Raw genomic sequence first — 18183 nt, 5'->3', positions numbered from 1 at the left:
TAATTGATTTCGTTCGTAAATTACGTAAATTTTAGAATTTATTAACCTACCATATTTACGTACAACGAATTATAGAATTATATAACATTGCGGAAGTGGAAATAACAAAAGTTATACAATTTCGTGAAAGGGTTAGAAAAATTAGTCTGCAGAGTAGAAAGAAAAAGAAATTGAAATTACAAGCAAGTTGAGAATTGTAGCGCGCAGAGAACTTTTACAAAAATATCCACTATTTAAATAAATAGCGATGCTGCCACCGCCCCCGCGAATTTTACGATCAAGATCATCGTTTGTTTAGCGCTCCCATTTTCAGACGGATGTTTATTTATTTGAACACGACCAATTTCTCTTACAATATGTATATACAATTTATACCGTACGACAAGCCGTTTCTAAACACGCGCTCCTCGAACCACGACGGAGATATGCCGCAGAGAAATGATCATCCAACGTAGTGTTAATAGTTTACCAAGCACCTTGACTTTTAAACATGATTACGTTACATACACGAAACGCAATTGGTCTTGTAACTCTTCGTCTGCCAAATGTTATTTATGAAATGTGACGCAACGTTTGACGCATTACCCTGTTTCCAAGAAATTTTTCGAAAAGATCACTGGAAATATGTTTAATAAATTGAATAGAATTTAAAATTCGTATTTAATTCGTATTTAAAACCGATTAAGTATATGTTTCTTGTTCTACATATTTTCCATCAAAGAGCGTAAGAGTCTGTATGTTTACAGTTTCATGTTGCACAAAAAGATTATTTATTGAAAAAACAATTCTGCTCTACTGGAAATGTTTTTAGTTTCTTCAAAATACATAATTTCACTATGAATAACTAATGCCAATAAAGTTACAACGATATATTATTAACAAATTTTCCATCATCGCCGTCTAATTTTAACAATACTTTCAACCGATCTTTTTTTTCAAGTCAGGTTAAATTCGTCTATATTTCTCAATCTTCTTCAGGTCGCGATTCCTTCCTATAATAGAATGACCCGCAGAACTGGCTAAAACGTGTTTTCAATAGGGAACGCATCTAAATTCGATTTATCAAAATACAATTTTAATTTAATATATATTCGACTGTGGACTACTATTGGAAAAGTAATTAAACTGAAGCAATATAACAAATAATATATTTAAAAGCATAATATGGAATGTTTGCGTACGGCGACAAACCATTATAATACGATTTTTATCACATTGAACTAGATAATTACTTTGCTTGAATATTTCCGTGATCAAATTTTCTATACAAACAGTAATTGAAAATAGCTATTCAAAAAACATTGTTGTTCCATCAAAAATCACGACTAGCAAATTAGAGATTTGAAGCCGGAACCGTTAATCTTAATTTTCGTTTCCATCGTCATTGATAAAAATACGAATATGTAGAGTTGCAGGAAAATCAATAGAACCAGGAGATTTGGAATAGAGAGAGGAAATCCTGACTGCAGGCTGACAATCTGTACGCACTAATTAACTGAACGCAATCGCGTTCGCTAATCGGCCACCAGTGGCTTTAGGATCGCGGGGATTACAGAAACTCGCGCCGCTATCAGTTAGTCACACGTGCGACGCGATTTGTCATCGGGGTCAATTCGTCAATGAGGGATCGGTTAGGGAGGGGTCAAACCGCAGCACATAGCGAATTTTCGACGGCTGAATCGCTAATAATCTCAATCTCGTAATTTCGCGAATGGTATAACAGGTGGCGTCTGGCAAAGGGATTCGCGTTTACAACGGCGGAAATGTAAACGTTATCGATCTTCGATCAGTGATCGGATAGCATCATTCGATGGATGTGCAAAGCTAATGAATGTTCGAAGAATTGTAGAAAAAATAATTAGGTTTCTATTGTATTTTCTTTATTACATATTTTTATTGGAAATTATCAGTGTTCCCATGTATAAAGTATCATTGATGTTTTATATGTTTTTGTGTTTTAATATTGGAACTTTAAATTATATTAGATTGAATTCATCTTGAAATCGTCGACAGACATTGAACAAAGTCAATAATTGTCGGCAAATATTGATAAGCGGCGATAGCTTCCGAGAAGTAACGAGATTTGCTTTTCAAGTTTATATTTCTTTTGTTTTTTATGTTAGAATTAATCTCTTAAATGAACGAGGAGGTACAGAATGCGATTGTAAAAATGCATAATATTTAAATAAGTACTAATCTGTAACAATATTTACAATATATTTAATATCACACGTGTATAATACGTATTCACAGTACAGAACAAAACAAAATTAAAGAGTGGAATATCGACAAAAATATAATAATACAAAAAGTAAAATACACGCCAAATCAATTTCATTAATGTCGATAACCAACGGCAAATATTATCATATAATTGTCAACAACATTCGCATAACTCCATGCCTTCTTTCACAGTTTCGAAATATAAATCTTTCGCAGTGACGATTAAACTGTATCGATGATTATTACAAATATCGACATCGAGATATGGATAACTGTCAATAAATGTTAATCATTCACAGATATTATCACTAAAAACAAATACATAATTTCACTCATTATATTAGCGCTGTAATCTAAACTTCGCGCTTCAATCACTCTCGTCCATATCGATATCATTAGCTCAAAACTTATACACGTTCAGGCTTAAAGGACATGTATATCCTTGAACCTGATACACAATCAGATATACACAGCAGAAATAATGTGCTTTTGGTTTTGGAAATAATGTGATCTTGGTTACACACGTGATAAACTAGAATAAAATATCAATAAATTTTCTTGTAATTTCCAAAGAGGAATTAATTATAAATTTATGTCATAAATATACAAAAATTGATATCAATCGCGAGCCCATTTCGTCTTAAGCCCACGCAGAGTGGCGTAGGTGTGATCGATGTTGGCCCGATTATTTCGATCGCGGCGATTTGGTAATAGGGGATAATTAACAAAATCGGAGGGTGATTAATAAAAGGCACGTGTTGACGCCGTGATCGAGCGCCGGCGCCGATTCATCCTGACGCGTTAATCCGGCTTGTCGAAATTGAATTGGCGGGTTCGACGAGCGTATTGTTCGTGCGACCATACCACGCGCATTAATTAACAAACGGACGTTAACGTTCGTCCGCTAATCGCGTCCGTCGAATTTCGCGCGACGTCGCGTCCGAGTCGAAATGAGATTCACGCCCGATAGCACCGACAAGAGGCACGCTTCTAATTACGTTACGCTAACGTTTTCCTTTTTTTGCAACATCGTAACAACTTGTTTGATTACTTTGCGTGAACTATTTGCGGCTTAAGGGTGACCTCGTTGCCCGTTACCACGGAAAATATACAGGAGGCCCGTAAGATGGCGATTGGGGTAATATTGCCATATATCGTTAGGATAACGGACAGGTGAAAAACTTAGGATCACTTTCTGATTGCATCTATATTGAATCAGGTAAAATTTTATTCTATCCAGGTCACATTTTAACGAGAAATTTCGATAATTATAAATTTTAGATAAATCCATTTTATTTCTTCCAGATGGAATTATGTTATCAAATATGTCACTTATACAAAAAAAATTATATTATCCAAGAGTTGATTCATCTTCCCTGGTTGTCAGATTATGTCAGCTTCGTGACAACGTTTGTAATTTGATTAATTGAAGATTAAAATCTTGAAGCGACAATCGAATATTTTAAGTCACTATGTTATTGATTTTCCAAAACAAGTAAATATTAAATAAGATACACAAAGATCGAAATATACGTAATTCTAGAACAATACATTATTTATGTACATTATTCGACATTTTCATTTAATTTTTATATTTAATCTATAACGCAACTGATAGCACGATCTAAAGACAAATCGCTCTATCTTATCGCTGAACTCTATATTGTTTATTTAACCTCTTTATTACAATGTTATTATAACACGACGTGTAACTCGGTTGCATTTATACCGATCAGTTCATTCATGTACTCATTCATACAGAATACTCATAAATCTCCAGAAGTGTTCCAACCAGAAATTAAAATCGTACCCAAACACACCACAAACAAAAATCTCTCAAACATCGGTCACCCTTACTTATCAAGGCTTTCATTTTCAAACCGGTTGAAAATCCAATTCATAGAAAAACATCCAAGAAACCCGAACAAAAATCTTCTATTCATGAATCACCGCATTCGTCCGAAACTTTCGCCATCCAATCTTTCGAGCAAGATCAAACCGAGTGCATCGAATTCGTTAATCAAGCAGCGTATAGCTGGCAGTTCGAGCGTGGAGAAGAAGCACCGTCTTTACGGTACTTGCAATTTTGCGGGGGCGTTTGAGTATGAATGAGTAAGAAGTCCCCACCAGACCCTCTCTCCCACCCTCCAACTATTCTCTTCTCTTTTGGTCCTCCACCCTGTCGCTGTTTCTCGTCCCTCCCGCCCCTTCTACGACCATTTCTGCCGCCAACCTTCTATCTGCCTTCCTCTCTCCATGCGTCTCTCGTAAGTCTTTCTCTATTTCTCTTCGTACGTTCTGCTCTTTCTCTTTCCTTCTCGACTTGAACCGAGAGAGCAGCTCGGTATCGGGGGTCGGTACTCTGTTCGTGTACCGCGCTTCTTTCGGTCAGTTTTCTCTCGTGAGTTCCACGCGCGCGTCCATTCGCAAGGATTTCACTTGGTGCCGGTCTTAACGTGAATTAACCGGATAAGAGAGGAGGAGGCTTCTTGTCGAAGGATTCCCGCTGGACGGGGAACTGTCATCCGCCACGATGCGCCGTCGAAGCACACGGTTAGTCCTAATGGATCGACTTACGTCGTTTTTCTCTTCCGTGAATATTCGTCTCGAGATTCTGGCGAACGGAACGTTCGATGGTCGAGGGGCTTGTATCTTGCTTCGTGTTTTGCATGATTGATCGATCGGTGGTGAGAGAGTGTATGTATTTGTGTTACAGTGGAAACTTGAATTTGAACGATTTGGTAATTTTGGGACTACTTTAGTGAAGAAGGGTTTTACATCCGACGTTTCGTTCGCTAGTGTTCCCAGTAAATGTTATGGTTAAGGTATTATGTATTGAGCGCGACAAAAAATTACATATATATAAGATTATTGGAAAACGTGGATATGGTAATTCACATTGAAAAATATATTAGAATAATAGGTAGTTTACAGGAGTATACCATACAGGTTTGAAAAAATAGATTATTACAATGTTATAAATACATTAATTAGTACAAATTTCATAAAATCGTAGGACCTAAATATTTAAATTCGAAAGAAAAACCAGCGTCTAAAAAGAAATCCTTGGAATTGTCTTTCATAACCATAGGAACAGTCTGAGAGAATAGGATTTGATACTATAAATTGACTAAAAAAAAAAAATTGCATTAACCTAATTTCCGGAATTATTAAAAATCGAAAAATCATTACGAAAGATCCATGATTTCTTTTCAAATACCGGATAAATTTCATGATGAGGGAATAAAATGCAGCGCGATTAAGGTAGTTGTTTCTCAAGCATCAAAATCGAATCGTTCACAGTAGTAGAACATCTCGGGCATCGAGGAAAACTGGAAATAACCGGGTTGGAAAAAGAAAACGGGGCAGAAACTGGGAAAGGAACGGCGAAAGAACAATTGGTTCTGTGCACATAGGTTGTTAAAACGATTTACCGCCTGTCCCATAGCTATTAAATCTTGTCGTTAAAACTTTCTTGTCGTTTCGAGCTTCTTTCAAGCGTGAGACACGTCGTACGCTTCTCTCGTTCGACGATCGAGAATAGAATCCAGCTAGAATCGCGAAAAGCTGGTCCATGATACCTACATAGAAACGATCGTTGGTGACGTGATAACCTCCCCGTTAAATTTAATTAACTGTCTCGCTACTCCCCGTCATCGACTTTGCCTATCTCTGTTCTTCTGTCGCTCGAGTATCCCATCATGATGGAATCGTGTCGCTGGTTACTACTAAGGGGGCTATCCAAGAAGCACGCGTTCCATTATTCATCGGTCGTTTCTACATTCGCATCGAACGATCGCTCGTAAATCGCCGGTTCACTTTTCATTAAGACGTCCGCAAGTAGAGTGAATGAGCGGCTGAATGAATTTCCAGAATCCATTGCTCTTCCTGTCCACTTGCCCTTGAACCATTCCACACTGGGTCACAACCGTGTTGCTTCATTTTTCTACAGCTTGTCATATTTAACACGTATGTGGGAGAAATAGAGAGATATCAATGGTATTATCGGTTATTATCGAGAATTTTCAGTATAGAAATTGGCGATATTCTTGTTTTACGATTTGAAAGTATTGACGTAAAATATCGAAAATTTATGGTATATATAAAGTGTCCAAAAGTGTAATAGCTATATTTTATCAGTATATTTTATGAATATAACCAAACAAAAAATATTATATGAACATAGATCATTGGTACTGTTGATAGCTATCGACGTAGTATGCGAATTTTGTCGTGGTCAATCTAATAGTTTGCTATGAGGAATGAATATTAATGGTGTTTCGTGTGAAGAACGTGCTAGTTGGTTGGGACTAGGTTCTTAGAAATTGCATGAAATATATTAACTAAATAGACTGATGTTCATCGAAATTTTCTATTAATATTGCAGAGGTCAAAAGCAAATGTTGTACAAGCGATAAAATCTTTAATTTGAAAAAATTATAAATAAAGTTGATATCGTTATATATAAAACATATCGTTATACGTTCTTATAAACGTTTGAAAACTTCTGAATAAATCCTGTACATTATTATAAGTGTTACCTATGTATTGTATACCGTTTCGTATTTAACATGCTTTTAGGAGAAAAACGAAAAAATACGCTTGCACGCTTTTTTGTTGAGCCTTTCAATTGATTTAAACACTATGACTGGCTTGTTAGCATATTTAAAAATAGTAAAATTTTCGTCTATACGAAACAGAAACTTTCCAAAGTGCAACGTGCAAATGAAATAGCGTTCGAACCATCTGTTAGAACCTCTCGTATCTCCTCCATTTCGTGAGCATATTTAGCGAACGATTAGCAAAAACGGACTAACAAAATCCTCAAACAGAAACACCGGTGCAAAGTATATTCAATTACGTCTGGGATCATCTATTGCGCCGTAATCTCCAAAAAGATGCCGATCCCAAACTTCACCAATGAAACTACCATTACTTCGAATTACACCTTTGAATCTCGATACTAGAGACAAATAGAAAGCATGCAAGAAAGTAACCAAGCACACAGACGGTTTTCTAAAGAATCAAATTCCGTTGATCAGTGTAAAAGGGATCGTCTGTTTATCGAGGAAAAAAGAAAAGTGTAAACGAAACGCAACAGCTCGGTGAAAGAGAAAAAGAAAGAAGAGTGAGGGAACGAGAGAAAGAACGAAGGGGGAGAAATTGACGGTGACTTGAGTGTCAGAAGGCCGCAGGCTCGTGGTCCCTGACCGGTCGACGCAGCCTCCTCCCGGTTCCAGAGAATCAGAGTCACGTTCAGTCAGTGGCCGACTCCCGTCCGCGGAGGTGGTGCGCGTTGTCGTTCCTTCGGCTCTCATACCAGTGTCGAGAGGGGTTTTCCGGTATCCAAGCCGTGGGTCCGGCCGATCTTCAGCGGGAATGACGGCCATCAGGAGCACGTGGTTAGTGGACAAATATTATTATATTTATTTTCTTCATTTTTCCTTGGAGCATAGATGAAGAACTTTGAAATTTATTATCCATAGTTAGGATACACTAGAGTTTCTAGTGATCGGATATTAATTATTATCGTTGGAAATGACGGCCATCAGGTGCATATAGTTGGTGGATAAATATTGTTATATTTAATTTCCTCGTTTCTCCTTGGAGTATAAACGGAGGACTTTGAAATTTATTGTTAGGACGTAAGACAGATTAGAGTTTACAATGATTAAATATTATTATATAGGAAATGATGTCCACCAGATTCACGTAATTGGTGGGTAAATATTATTGTATTGATATTCTTCGTTTTGCCTTGGAATATTTCATGGAATGTTCATAGTTAGGACACATTAGAGTTTATGCTGGTCGAATATTAATTAATATTATGTAGTGTGGTTCAAATGAATTATCATTCTTGAAGTAAGTGAGTAAGTGAATTAACTTTATATTTCGATTTTGAATTTGGGGATAACTTCGAGACGTAGATCCTCTCATCAGGCAATTATTTGACGATGTATTGTATTAGCGACGAAACTCGTAAAAACTTTGAAAATACAAGGACTACACATTTTTATCGGTCTCATTACTCCGCTTATCCGAGTGTTACGCCACATACGCGCGCCGCGTACAATTGTGACATAATTACGAGGCCGCACGTCGCATTTGTCCACTTTTTTCGCAGGTTTTTCGACCTTGCCTTCGCATTTCCTTCGAGCCCAGTTGCTTCTGCTTTCGTAAGTGATGTTATGGTCCATCAAGTAAGAAGATAATGCATCAATGCATATTTGCTTGTGCCGGATTGAACGATATAAATTTCTCGTTAATTTATTGTCGTCAGAAGCTGTCTGTTCGGCGCCATACTAATCAGAATAAATTAGGAAATAGTTCAAGTATCAAACTAGATAGACATTTGATGATTCATAGGAGATATTAGAAATGTTTCTATAATTGATGTTTGAAAGTATGGAAAGTCTCTTTTATTCGAAATTCTCCAATCAGAGGATTATCTATATAAATATTATAATTGTATTTTTCTTGAAAGAAATTATTTCTCTAAAGACTATATTACAATCCACAAGTTAAATATTTAGTATAGGTATTATTCTATTGAATAGAGTTCTCTTATTCCACGAACCTCAATTTCTTTCTCTTAACCATCAGATTACTCTAAATTATCCAAATAAAATTACTTTAAAAGATTACTTTTACAAATATGTATTATTAGTAAAACTTATTGTATCGATATTCTAAAAGCTCTACAAGAAAATTGTCCTTTATGATCATAAAATAAATGTTTGAAATTTTCAAGTATTTCCTCGATTGCTCTATTCGCCCAAAAAATTTAATCCTTTAATCGCTTCGAACAAAATACACCGGACAATTTTCGAAAGTGGGGAAAGAACGCGGCTCGATGGAGTTTCAGCTAATCGAGGATCGCCGATCGAAAGCTGCAAAGCGGTTTTTCTCGCCGGTTTTCAGCCGAATAAGGCATGACTTTAAAAGCGTAAAGTAGGTTCACATGTTTCCGGCGTTGAAACTTAATTGAACGGGGGGACGAGTCGATAGCTGGGTCCTTTTCGTGTGAAAATTCATCGAAAAATCCTCGGTCCCCGGCTGTTCTCGGATTTTTACGATCCTCCTGACACACAATTCGCATATGCTATGAGAGGGTAGACCCTCTGGCGAGTTCCTCGAGATGCGAACCGAAGACATGTGCACTCTTCTCCCCGAGAACTCTGTTCGTCATTTGTCAAAACACTCCAGCAAAGCTTGTGTGTTGCGTCATGTGCCGTACGGTTCCTCTTTTTTCCCTCATAGTTTCTTTGTAAGCAGTTCTCTTCCTTCAAGGGAGATAAAGAGGCTTGTCGCGTCTTATTACATGTCTCATGAGAAAACCTTATTAGAATTTTCTTGTATTGTTAGTTGGACAAATTTCACACTTAAGAATTAATTTCTCTTCGATTTCTGGTAATGTTAGTTTTATGTGCGGTTACAAATTTCAATTAAATCTTTGATTAGACTAAATTTTTAAACGAACAAAGAAATTAAGATGAAAGATGTACGAAAAAATATATAATCCAAGAAGAAAAACATATTTTTACTCATATACTTTTACGAAAATTCTAGAAAGCGCATTGTTGTAAATTTATAAAATTTCTATGAAAAATAACGAACTGATCACTTTGTCAGATCACCATTCTGGTAGTTCTAACTTTAAGATTCTATGAGCAGCTATTTAAAATTGGTTTAAAATCACTCGTTGTTGTCTGTGTGTCATCTTCGTTGCAACACTGTAGTCATATAATTGCATACGACACTTACCCACTACTTACATAGTAATTTAATCTACTTAACCTAGATACAGTAAAGTACTATGTGTTATTACTACTACTTAATTGCCATGCCAATGTATTAAACATTTTATCGCGTGACTGATCGATCGTAGTACTAAAGGATTAAGAAGTACATATATAAAAATGAATATTCAGGATGATCGTACTACACAAGCGTAATTACATAAATATCGCAATTACGAGGCGTGGATATAGAAAGGAGCCTGCAATGGCTGTTTGCGTAATTTTTTTTCACGTAGTGCTAGTGTTAATTAAAAAACAAAAAATACTAAATTCCTTCCCTTGCTTCTACTTTATTTCAGTAAAATATTTTTGTTTCGTTAATAAAAGTTTTATTCTCGTCCAGACACGTGTTAGCAAGGGAAATGCATCCGTCGCATTTTTACGAGCATTCGTGTGTCGCTATAAGCTATTTTGTCGTAGTAAGTTGGTCTAACATTATATAAGGAAATTTTGTATATTTCGTTTGCTTCTTCTTCTCTTTTTCTTGGAAGCAAAGTTCGGGAAAGTTGAAATCCCGGATGAGATAGAATGAATCACGTTTCTTAGTACACCACTGTTTGCTTCCTCTTTTCGATATAGACAGAAAATATATCTTACGTCAATTGCAAATTCCTGACGTCTAACGTGGTCTCCCAATTAAAACGGAGTGTACAGGATTTATCTGACAATGAGTCTTTCAAGACCGCAAGTTTTGCGTATACTTGATAATTTGCGTTAATATTTCGAAAAGAACGATTGAAACTTACTGGAAGGTTCTGCGGATGTTAGTAGAACGCGTCTATGCAATCAATGACGATTGATATAACAGTATTTACTTAATCGAAAGAGTAATTAAGATCACAGGAAGCTTCCCACGTACTCTTGCACGCGATATTAATAACGAAGTAGACTACAGTCTACTTCCAATCCATAGACCAACCTATAAACCAGCATATAAACCAACTAACCTATATAAAATCAATTTTCTTCTTGTTTCATTCTTCAAGTCAAGTACTTCGTGAACCATCCATTCTCCTCATTTTCAAGCATTCTTTTACGAATTCAATAATTAAGAAAGGTAAAACGAATTTCTATCTTCTCTTCACTCCTTAAGCCAAGTATTTGTTTAACCATCCATTTTCTCTGTTTTTTTTAAATTTATTTATTGATCAAATAATTAATTAATATAAAATCATTGTTTATTGTATGGCCATACTTTTAGTTTAGGATTTTTTAAACCACCCATTCACATCAAACTGCAAGAATTCTTCTACGAATCAAATGATCAACACTCGCAATATCAATTTTTATTTTCGCTTCGTTCTCTAAGTCAAAGATTTCTTCGACCACTCATTTCCGTTACCCTTAAAGAGTTCTGCGAATCAAATAACTAATCGATACAAAATTACAGTCTTCCTTCTTTGTTCATTCTCTAAGCCAAACATTTTTTCAATAACTTATTATCAAATAAATATTCCACGAATCAAATAACTAATACAAAATAAGTTTTTCTAGGAGAGTGTCTTCTCTCTTTTAACTTTTAGAAATCTTTACTTATTTGTTCGTAATATCCTTCAAGAATCAGCAAAGTTTCTATTTCAACAACATGGGAATAACCACGATCGATATTTTACATTCGATTACGCGATTGTTTAAATCAATTTCGGTCCCATATAATAGGAGGAACGATTATCGCACTTGGCCTGTATTATCAAGACATCCCTTCGCACATATAATTGAGAGTTGACAATATCTGGCCCTGGCGATAATCTAATCGGTTAATTGGCAAGTCGTAATTCCTCTGGCCAACCGAATAGAATCGCAAAAGCGCTCACGATACGTTTTCATACGATTTACGGTTATAACAGTACTCCACCTGCACTGTATAAAGGGTTATTGTAGCTGGTAGAGCTTTCAGGTACCATTCTCTTGGTCGAGCCGTTGGCAGGACAATGGCTTATGCTAATTCCCTGCCTCTATGTAGATGTCCTTCCGACTCCTGTACACCAGCTACGCGTGTAATACGTCAGATTTAAAATTCAGCTCGGGTCACGCTCGCGGCGAGCACAAGATTAACCATCGGAGCTTGCGGACGCGAAACGAAAAGAAGATACAGAAGAAAAAAAGAAATATGAGGAAAGAGGAGGAGAAAAAAAAAGAAAATACGGAGGGAAGAAAGTGCGACAGGAGATGCGATTAATTCCACGTGTCTTATCCCGCGAGTGGTTTCGAAAGTGAATTCGTGGGACTTCCTCTGGCTACAGTTCGCGTTTGATTTTTTTGGGATACTCTCTGGTGATTTTGTTAAGTTGCAATAATTGACTAGTAAGATCCTCTCGCAATTTATTAGTTGATTATATTAGTGAATTGACAAGTGAATTCTTAATTATTGACCTTTAAAACCGTCCAATCAGCTTTTATTCAAATTTTAATTTTGCAAAATTTGCTTGTAAACTTGTTTTTATTAGATATTTATTAATATCGGCGAATTTTCTGACAGAGGCAGAGTGTAAATGTAAATTTAACTTGAATCTAGAGTGAATTTCGTGAATGCGTGTTATACATGTTACCGAATATATGTATTCGTTTAACGCTCGATGGGACTAAGAATAATTTATTTGCGAGATAAGTAGATTTCACACATAAATTGCTATATTAAAACGAATATGTTTATTGGCTTTTGGTTTCTGCAATTTATTACAATTGTTAACGTCGATTACAGATAAATCTGTAAATAGTGGCAAACGTGTTGAACTTACGAATTTCCACGACAGTTTATTTTCTGTTTTATTAGAGCTAGTATTGCAGTCATGTGAAAATATTTCCGCACTTCATTTAAGCAGATTATTCATCCATATCGGAATCGGCGTTTATTTAATCGCGAATTGAAATTTCGACGTAGGATTTTTCTTGCGAATAGACCATATCGTTAATACACGTTAACGGCGTCATCAATCAGCCCATTCGGGAATCCGCGGAAGAAATGTCTGCCCTGACTCGGATCATCGGTCTGTCTCCCTGCACACGTTCCATTTGTACCCTTTATGACACGAATATATATCGCTAGCAACGTTGAGAAATCATTTTGTTCCGTAATATTCCAGTGAGCCGTGTTCGGTTGATGCTCGTTCTCCGCGTACAACTGTACAAGACCACCGTCATAACGAAAGAAAATAAAATCCAGATTGGTGTTCCGAGAAGAAACCCTCTGGAAGCTTTAGATCTCGATAGGAACTGTAATTAACACTCAGCCTAGAACTCGTAAAAACTTTCAACAAGCTATTATACCTATACTTGGATCTTTACCTTCGTTCTTACCTTATCTCGATTTTGGTTGCAACATTAGAAAAGAAGTAACATCCGGTTTAATTGCATCTCTGTGATACAGCGGTGTCTATAAAGAAGGAAGTAAAGTTTAAAGTTTAAAAAATTCTGGTTTAACGATTTGAAAATTAAAAAATTTCCAAGTTAGAAAACTTTCAAACGTGTAAGTTTGAATATATGAACATTTGGAAATGAAAAGATCTGAAAATTTGAGAATGAAAGAATTTGGAAAATTGAAAGTATGAAAGTTTAAATAATCGAAACATTGAAAATTCAGGAATGAAACGATTCGAATTATACGTATTTTCCTTTCCTATGGTTTCGATCCTAATCGATAGCCACGCGAACATACTCCCGCAAACAAACGATTGTCCTAAAATTTTCTAAAACCGTATACGTAACTACTACGTACTCGCGCCTCAGTCCTTCCACGCCCTCGAGAATCACGCGACAAATTGAACAAGCTAAACGCGTCTGTGAGAACCGATTCGGAGCCATTTAAAACGATTAGCCGAGGCCGCGTTTCCACTGTGTCCCTCCGCCCGTAGAAAACGATGTCTATCAAGGTTAATCTTAATGCCTCCAACGACGGACAAGTGTCTGTCCCAGTCATGGTCTCTTTTCTCATCGGTGGCTCTTATGCCTTTCGAACTTTTGTCTCTTCGCGACAGGGTGTCCGTAAAGGGTTGTCGAAATAAATAACCAGGCAACGACGACGAGGAACAAATGGAGGCGCCCTCGAATATGCATCGACCCGGAATTCCCAAGTTGGGAAGCGGTCTCTCGAGTAAAAAGACTTGTAAGTCACGGACAATTCTGTGTTCCGCCGGGTTATTTTGGCTCCCGTGGGGAAAGCTGTTATTTCTGTTCCATAAGTTAATACGCACGGCGGCAACCTCGGTACCGGGTTCTCGTTCTGCACACGCATGCACCTCCTCTGCCTCCTTATTCGCGGTCGCTCGCGAGATCAACTCGAAAGTATTGCCGTTTATTTATTGTAGCCGAGGCAACTTGTTGTTTGCCGAAGTGAAATTACTGTTTTCCGTGCGTTGAACACTTTACCCACGGAACAGTGCTGTCGAAATAGTAGCTTTGATCTCTCGAGTCGAGAAGAGTACGTTTACCTCTGCTAGACTAAGTGAATACATTGCATCGTTTCGGAACAGAGTAGCTTCGATTATTTTGAATGTGGATGGAAGATGATATTTCGGTTGTTTCCGAAGGTCTTGGCTTTGTGATCCGAAACGATAGGGACGTAAATGATGAATATGACGGTTTACAAAATGAGGATGTGGTGGTTACAAATTAAGCTTAGATGAGTGGTGTTCTACTGTTTCATTATAAATGTTTGGCTTTTACGGACTCATTTCAATTAGTTTAAAGTTATGAAATAGTTGATGTTTGTTTTTTTCAAAAGGTTTCTTTTTATTTCGTATTGTTTCCGCTGGTATATTGTTTTATTCAAAAGGTTTTAGTCTATAATTCTATTATATATTTCACTGGTTTCATCATTCGTTTAAAGCGACAATGTTTTTTTTTTTTTTTTTTTTTGAAGGGAACTAGCGGAGAACCATTTTTCTTTATGAATATTACATTTATCCAAGCCCTATCTCTAAAACAACTAATTCGTCCCACAATCTGCATAAAAATGCATCGTTTAAAATGGTCTCTTACGTTCATTCAAAATTTCCATTTTAACACCAGTGATTACTTATTGGAACCTTTTATCCCGATAATGATCTCGAAGCTGTAATTTTTATTTAGATAAATGGAATTTTTTCTGTGTCTAATCTTATGCAGCATAAAATTTTTTCGTTCCGTTCTCATGATAAACGTCCCCATGCTTAATGCGTATACTTGGAACAACCGAGTTCCTTGAATGATTGAGAACCGCTTTTAGAGGGTAGGCGATTAGCATGAATTAATAAGAGGGACTGCACGTTTCTTTGATGCAGCCGACCAAACGTCCCTTTAGTAGTCACACATGTGTGCACGTTGCCTGTAATTGCCACCTATATTCTTGCACAGTAAACGAAATGAACGTCGAGTGCTCATTAAGGTAATTCATCTTTCCTAGTAAAGTGTGATTGAAATGACGGGATGGTTTTAAGGAGCACGTCGAAATACACAAAAATACCCTATCAATTGGCCCTTTGTGTTGAATAATATATAAAATCACTCAACTACTATCTGTAACGCTCCTTCTCTCTACCACTAAAAATTAAGCATATGTTACAATGCAACGATATATTATTGTACTTGTACAGGTTTCTCAATCCATGAATTTCCTAATATATGAATTACAGAGCCATCGTAATACTCTACCCTATTATGCTACAATATGAATATTATGAATATTAACTGCAACATTTTCATAGCAAATTTTATGCGCAAGATATACACCTCCTCTATGTTTTCATCAAACTTTGGCGGAAACTTTAACAATTACTATACTGACCACTATATATACTAAGAAACTTATATAACATTATAACGAATATTTTTTACGGCCATATCCCATTATTACAAACTGTACATTTTTCGGTATACAGATACAATAATACGGTTACGTAATACAAATACAATACTGTAGAACTCTATTTATCTGAACCTGTCAAGGGATAAACAGTTAGTTAATAAAGATACATTTCATACGTAATACGTGTAGGCGTTTACTGATTTTACTTCATTACATACGATTCCTGCAATTAGTGAATGAAAGAAGCGAGAATTTAGATAATCGAACACTAATTAGAATTTCATATAATAGAACATAATAGGCTCTTCATATTATATTATTAGTTTCGATCATCTTCCTTATAAGCGGCAAAATTTTCTGTTTCCCTTACAAATCTAACGCATATGAAGAAAACTCTGTAAATGAGAGTTACTAATTTCAGTAATACACATGCAAATAGTCATTGAGTCATAAGAATGATAGAAGTGTAAGAATTTACATGCAAGTCACCTATCTTTCTTAATACAAATATCCTGTAAGCAAACAAATTTCCACTGTAAATTTTTATTAAACATTCGTAAAAACTACGTAGTTGGCAACACCCTAACCAAGCTACGAGATACAGACAGAACGGTAGTTGAATGTAACCGAACCTGGGGGTGTAAGTGACAAAGCACAGTTTCGTGAATTAAGTATCACGCGTTTCGAGACTGGGTCCTCAACTTCCACCATTCACGGAACAACTCCAATATCTCTGGTGGTCGGTTTTCAGCCAGAGGGTCGGCGGGATCTTGCTGAATAATTCGAAAAGCCAGGTCAATGGTCGACGCTAAACTTTCGCTGTGGCGCACATGTGTTCTTCCCCGGTTGCCCATCCATGTCCCGACACGAGGCTTTTTCGCGGAAGGAGAAAGGTCGGCCGAAAAGGACGCGCGCGTTAACTTCTAGACTTTCCGCCACGACCTTTCCGGCCACGCCATACGACTTTAAATTTACGCCGGCCTGGGAATACCGTGACGCCTATGAAGAGCCACGGAGGAACGTTTTAGCTGTTAAATAGATATGATAGCGAAAGAGGCTTTTAAAAGCCTTAAGGTACTCGTTTTGTTAAAATATTTTTGGTGTGAAGTTTTTAATACATTTTTATTGAGAAAAAAACATTTTTTAATGATATTAAGGATATTATGGGTTTTTTGTTAGTATAATATATATTAGGCCGTTTATACTAAACGTGTATTCACACTTTAGATCACTGTTTTATGGCAGCAAATAGTATTTATATAATATTTAGTGTTTTTTTTATAGTATTCCGTTAGTGATAGTGTTTATTTGAAGTAAACTTTTTTTATAGAAAAACGTTTTTCATACAATCTAATATATTTCTCTTTTGTAAAATATTAAACGAAATAAGTCTTTTTTGTATCTTTCGATATAATTCGATTTAAATGGAACATAATAATCGAGGAGCTGAGCGGAAAAGTAGCAGGAATGTACTTTTTTTCTATAATTAATTGTAAGATAAATATAGAAAATGATACGTAGAATCTGTTCTTATCTAGAAGAAAGATGGTACAAATATTTTCTTGTGATAAGCATGATATCTTTAATATTTTAACGATCGTGAGCATAAGGGTTTGTTCTGTAAAAATTAAAATTTTTTAGAATTTATATGTATTTTCTTTATAACTAATTAAGTATTTTGTTGCTTCAATGAGTCATATAAATGACGTAAATGGTTTGAAATAGCTAGTTTTTTCTAGTTAAAAATAGAAAAGATTTGATATTCATCGAATATAGATTTTCAAATGAATACAAGTGTACGAAAGGAAATTCCAGTGAGTGGTTCGATTTCTATTTCCATTGCAACAGATATTTTTGTCTTTCGAATGTTAGTCTGGTTACTCTGGATCCTATATATACATTGTCGATGGGTAGCGTTGGCCGACTCGATAATCGTTTGCGCCCGCAATTTCCGGTACAGAGGATCGACGTACCTTTAGACGTAATACTCAATGTTTTTTCAGTCGGGTAAAATTGTTTGCTAAACCATCACGCGCGGAACAAAGTTGGAACGCTTTGTTGAACCGCGAAACGCCGATATCTCCGAATGGTTTCGTATATGTATATTCTTAGTGAAATTCGCGTGGGAATTATTGAAAAGAACCAACGTACTAACGTAGGTAAAAGATACCTTTTTCGAATTCCAAAACGTGGCGCAATTTTTCTTTCAAGACGAATTAGATTTACGTCTCCGGTTTAACGTAAATAAATTAGAGCCCCTTGTTCTTCCCTTTGCCATTAAAAATACATACGGTGGACGAAGATCCATCGGGATATGCTCCACGTGCTGCTCTTCTACGTGAAATAATAGCGGCACGTTGTATCCTCGAATTCACG

The 18183-nt window shown here is 36.3% G+C and overlaps 1 protein-coding gene across 11 annotated transcripts in view; it reads left to right on the top strand.

Annotated features, from left to right (window-relative positions):
• Positions 1 to 4603: 4603 nt before the first annotated feature.
• LOC117236618 (papilin) overlaps positions 4604 to 18183 on the top strand; it is a 164984-nt gene continuing 151404 nt past the window's right edge. For 10 of the 11 annotated variants that reach the window (XM_033499729.1, XM_033499736.1, XM_033499735.1 and 7 more), the window contains exon 1: positions 7472 to 7625. In XM_033499729.1, the coding sequence (XP_033355620.1) occupies positions 7603 to 7625 (23 nt within the window). In that variant the 5' untranslated portion in view covers positions 7472 to 7602. Of the gene's footprint in view, positions 4777 to 7471; positions 7626 to 18183 lie in introns of those variants that run through there. The other variant, XM_033499728.1, reaches the window with a different exon arrangement.

Source organism: Bombus vosnesenskii, unplaced genomic scaffold, assembly GCF_011952255.1.
Source record: "Bombus vosnesenskii isolate JDL3184/JDL3185 unplaced genomic scaffold, Bvos_JDL3184-5_v1.1 scf7180000013351, whole genome shotgun sequence".
NCBI lineage: Eukaryota > Metazoa > Arthropoda > Insecta > Hymenoptera > Apidae > Bombus > Bombus vosnesenskii.
The sequence above is the reverse complement of the archived record's forward strand: the minus strand, read 5'-3'. Positions and strand labels throughout refer to the sequence as shown.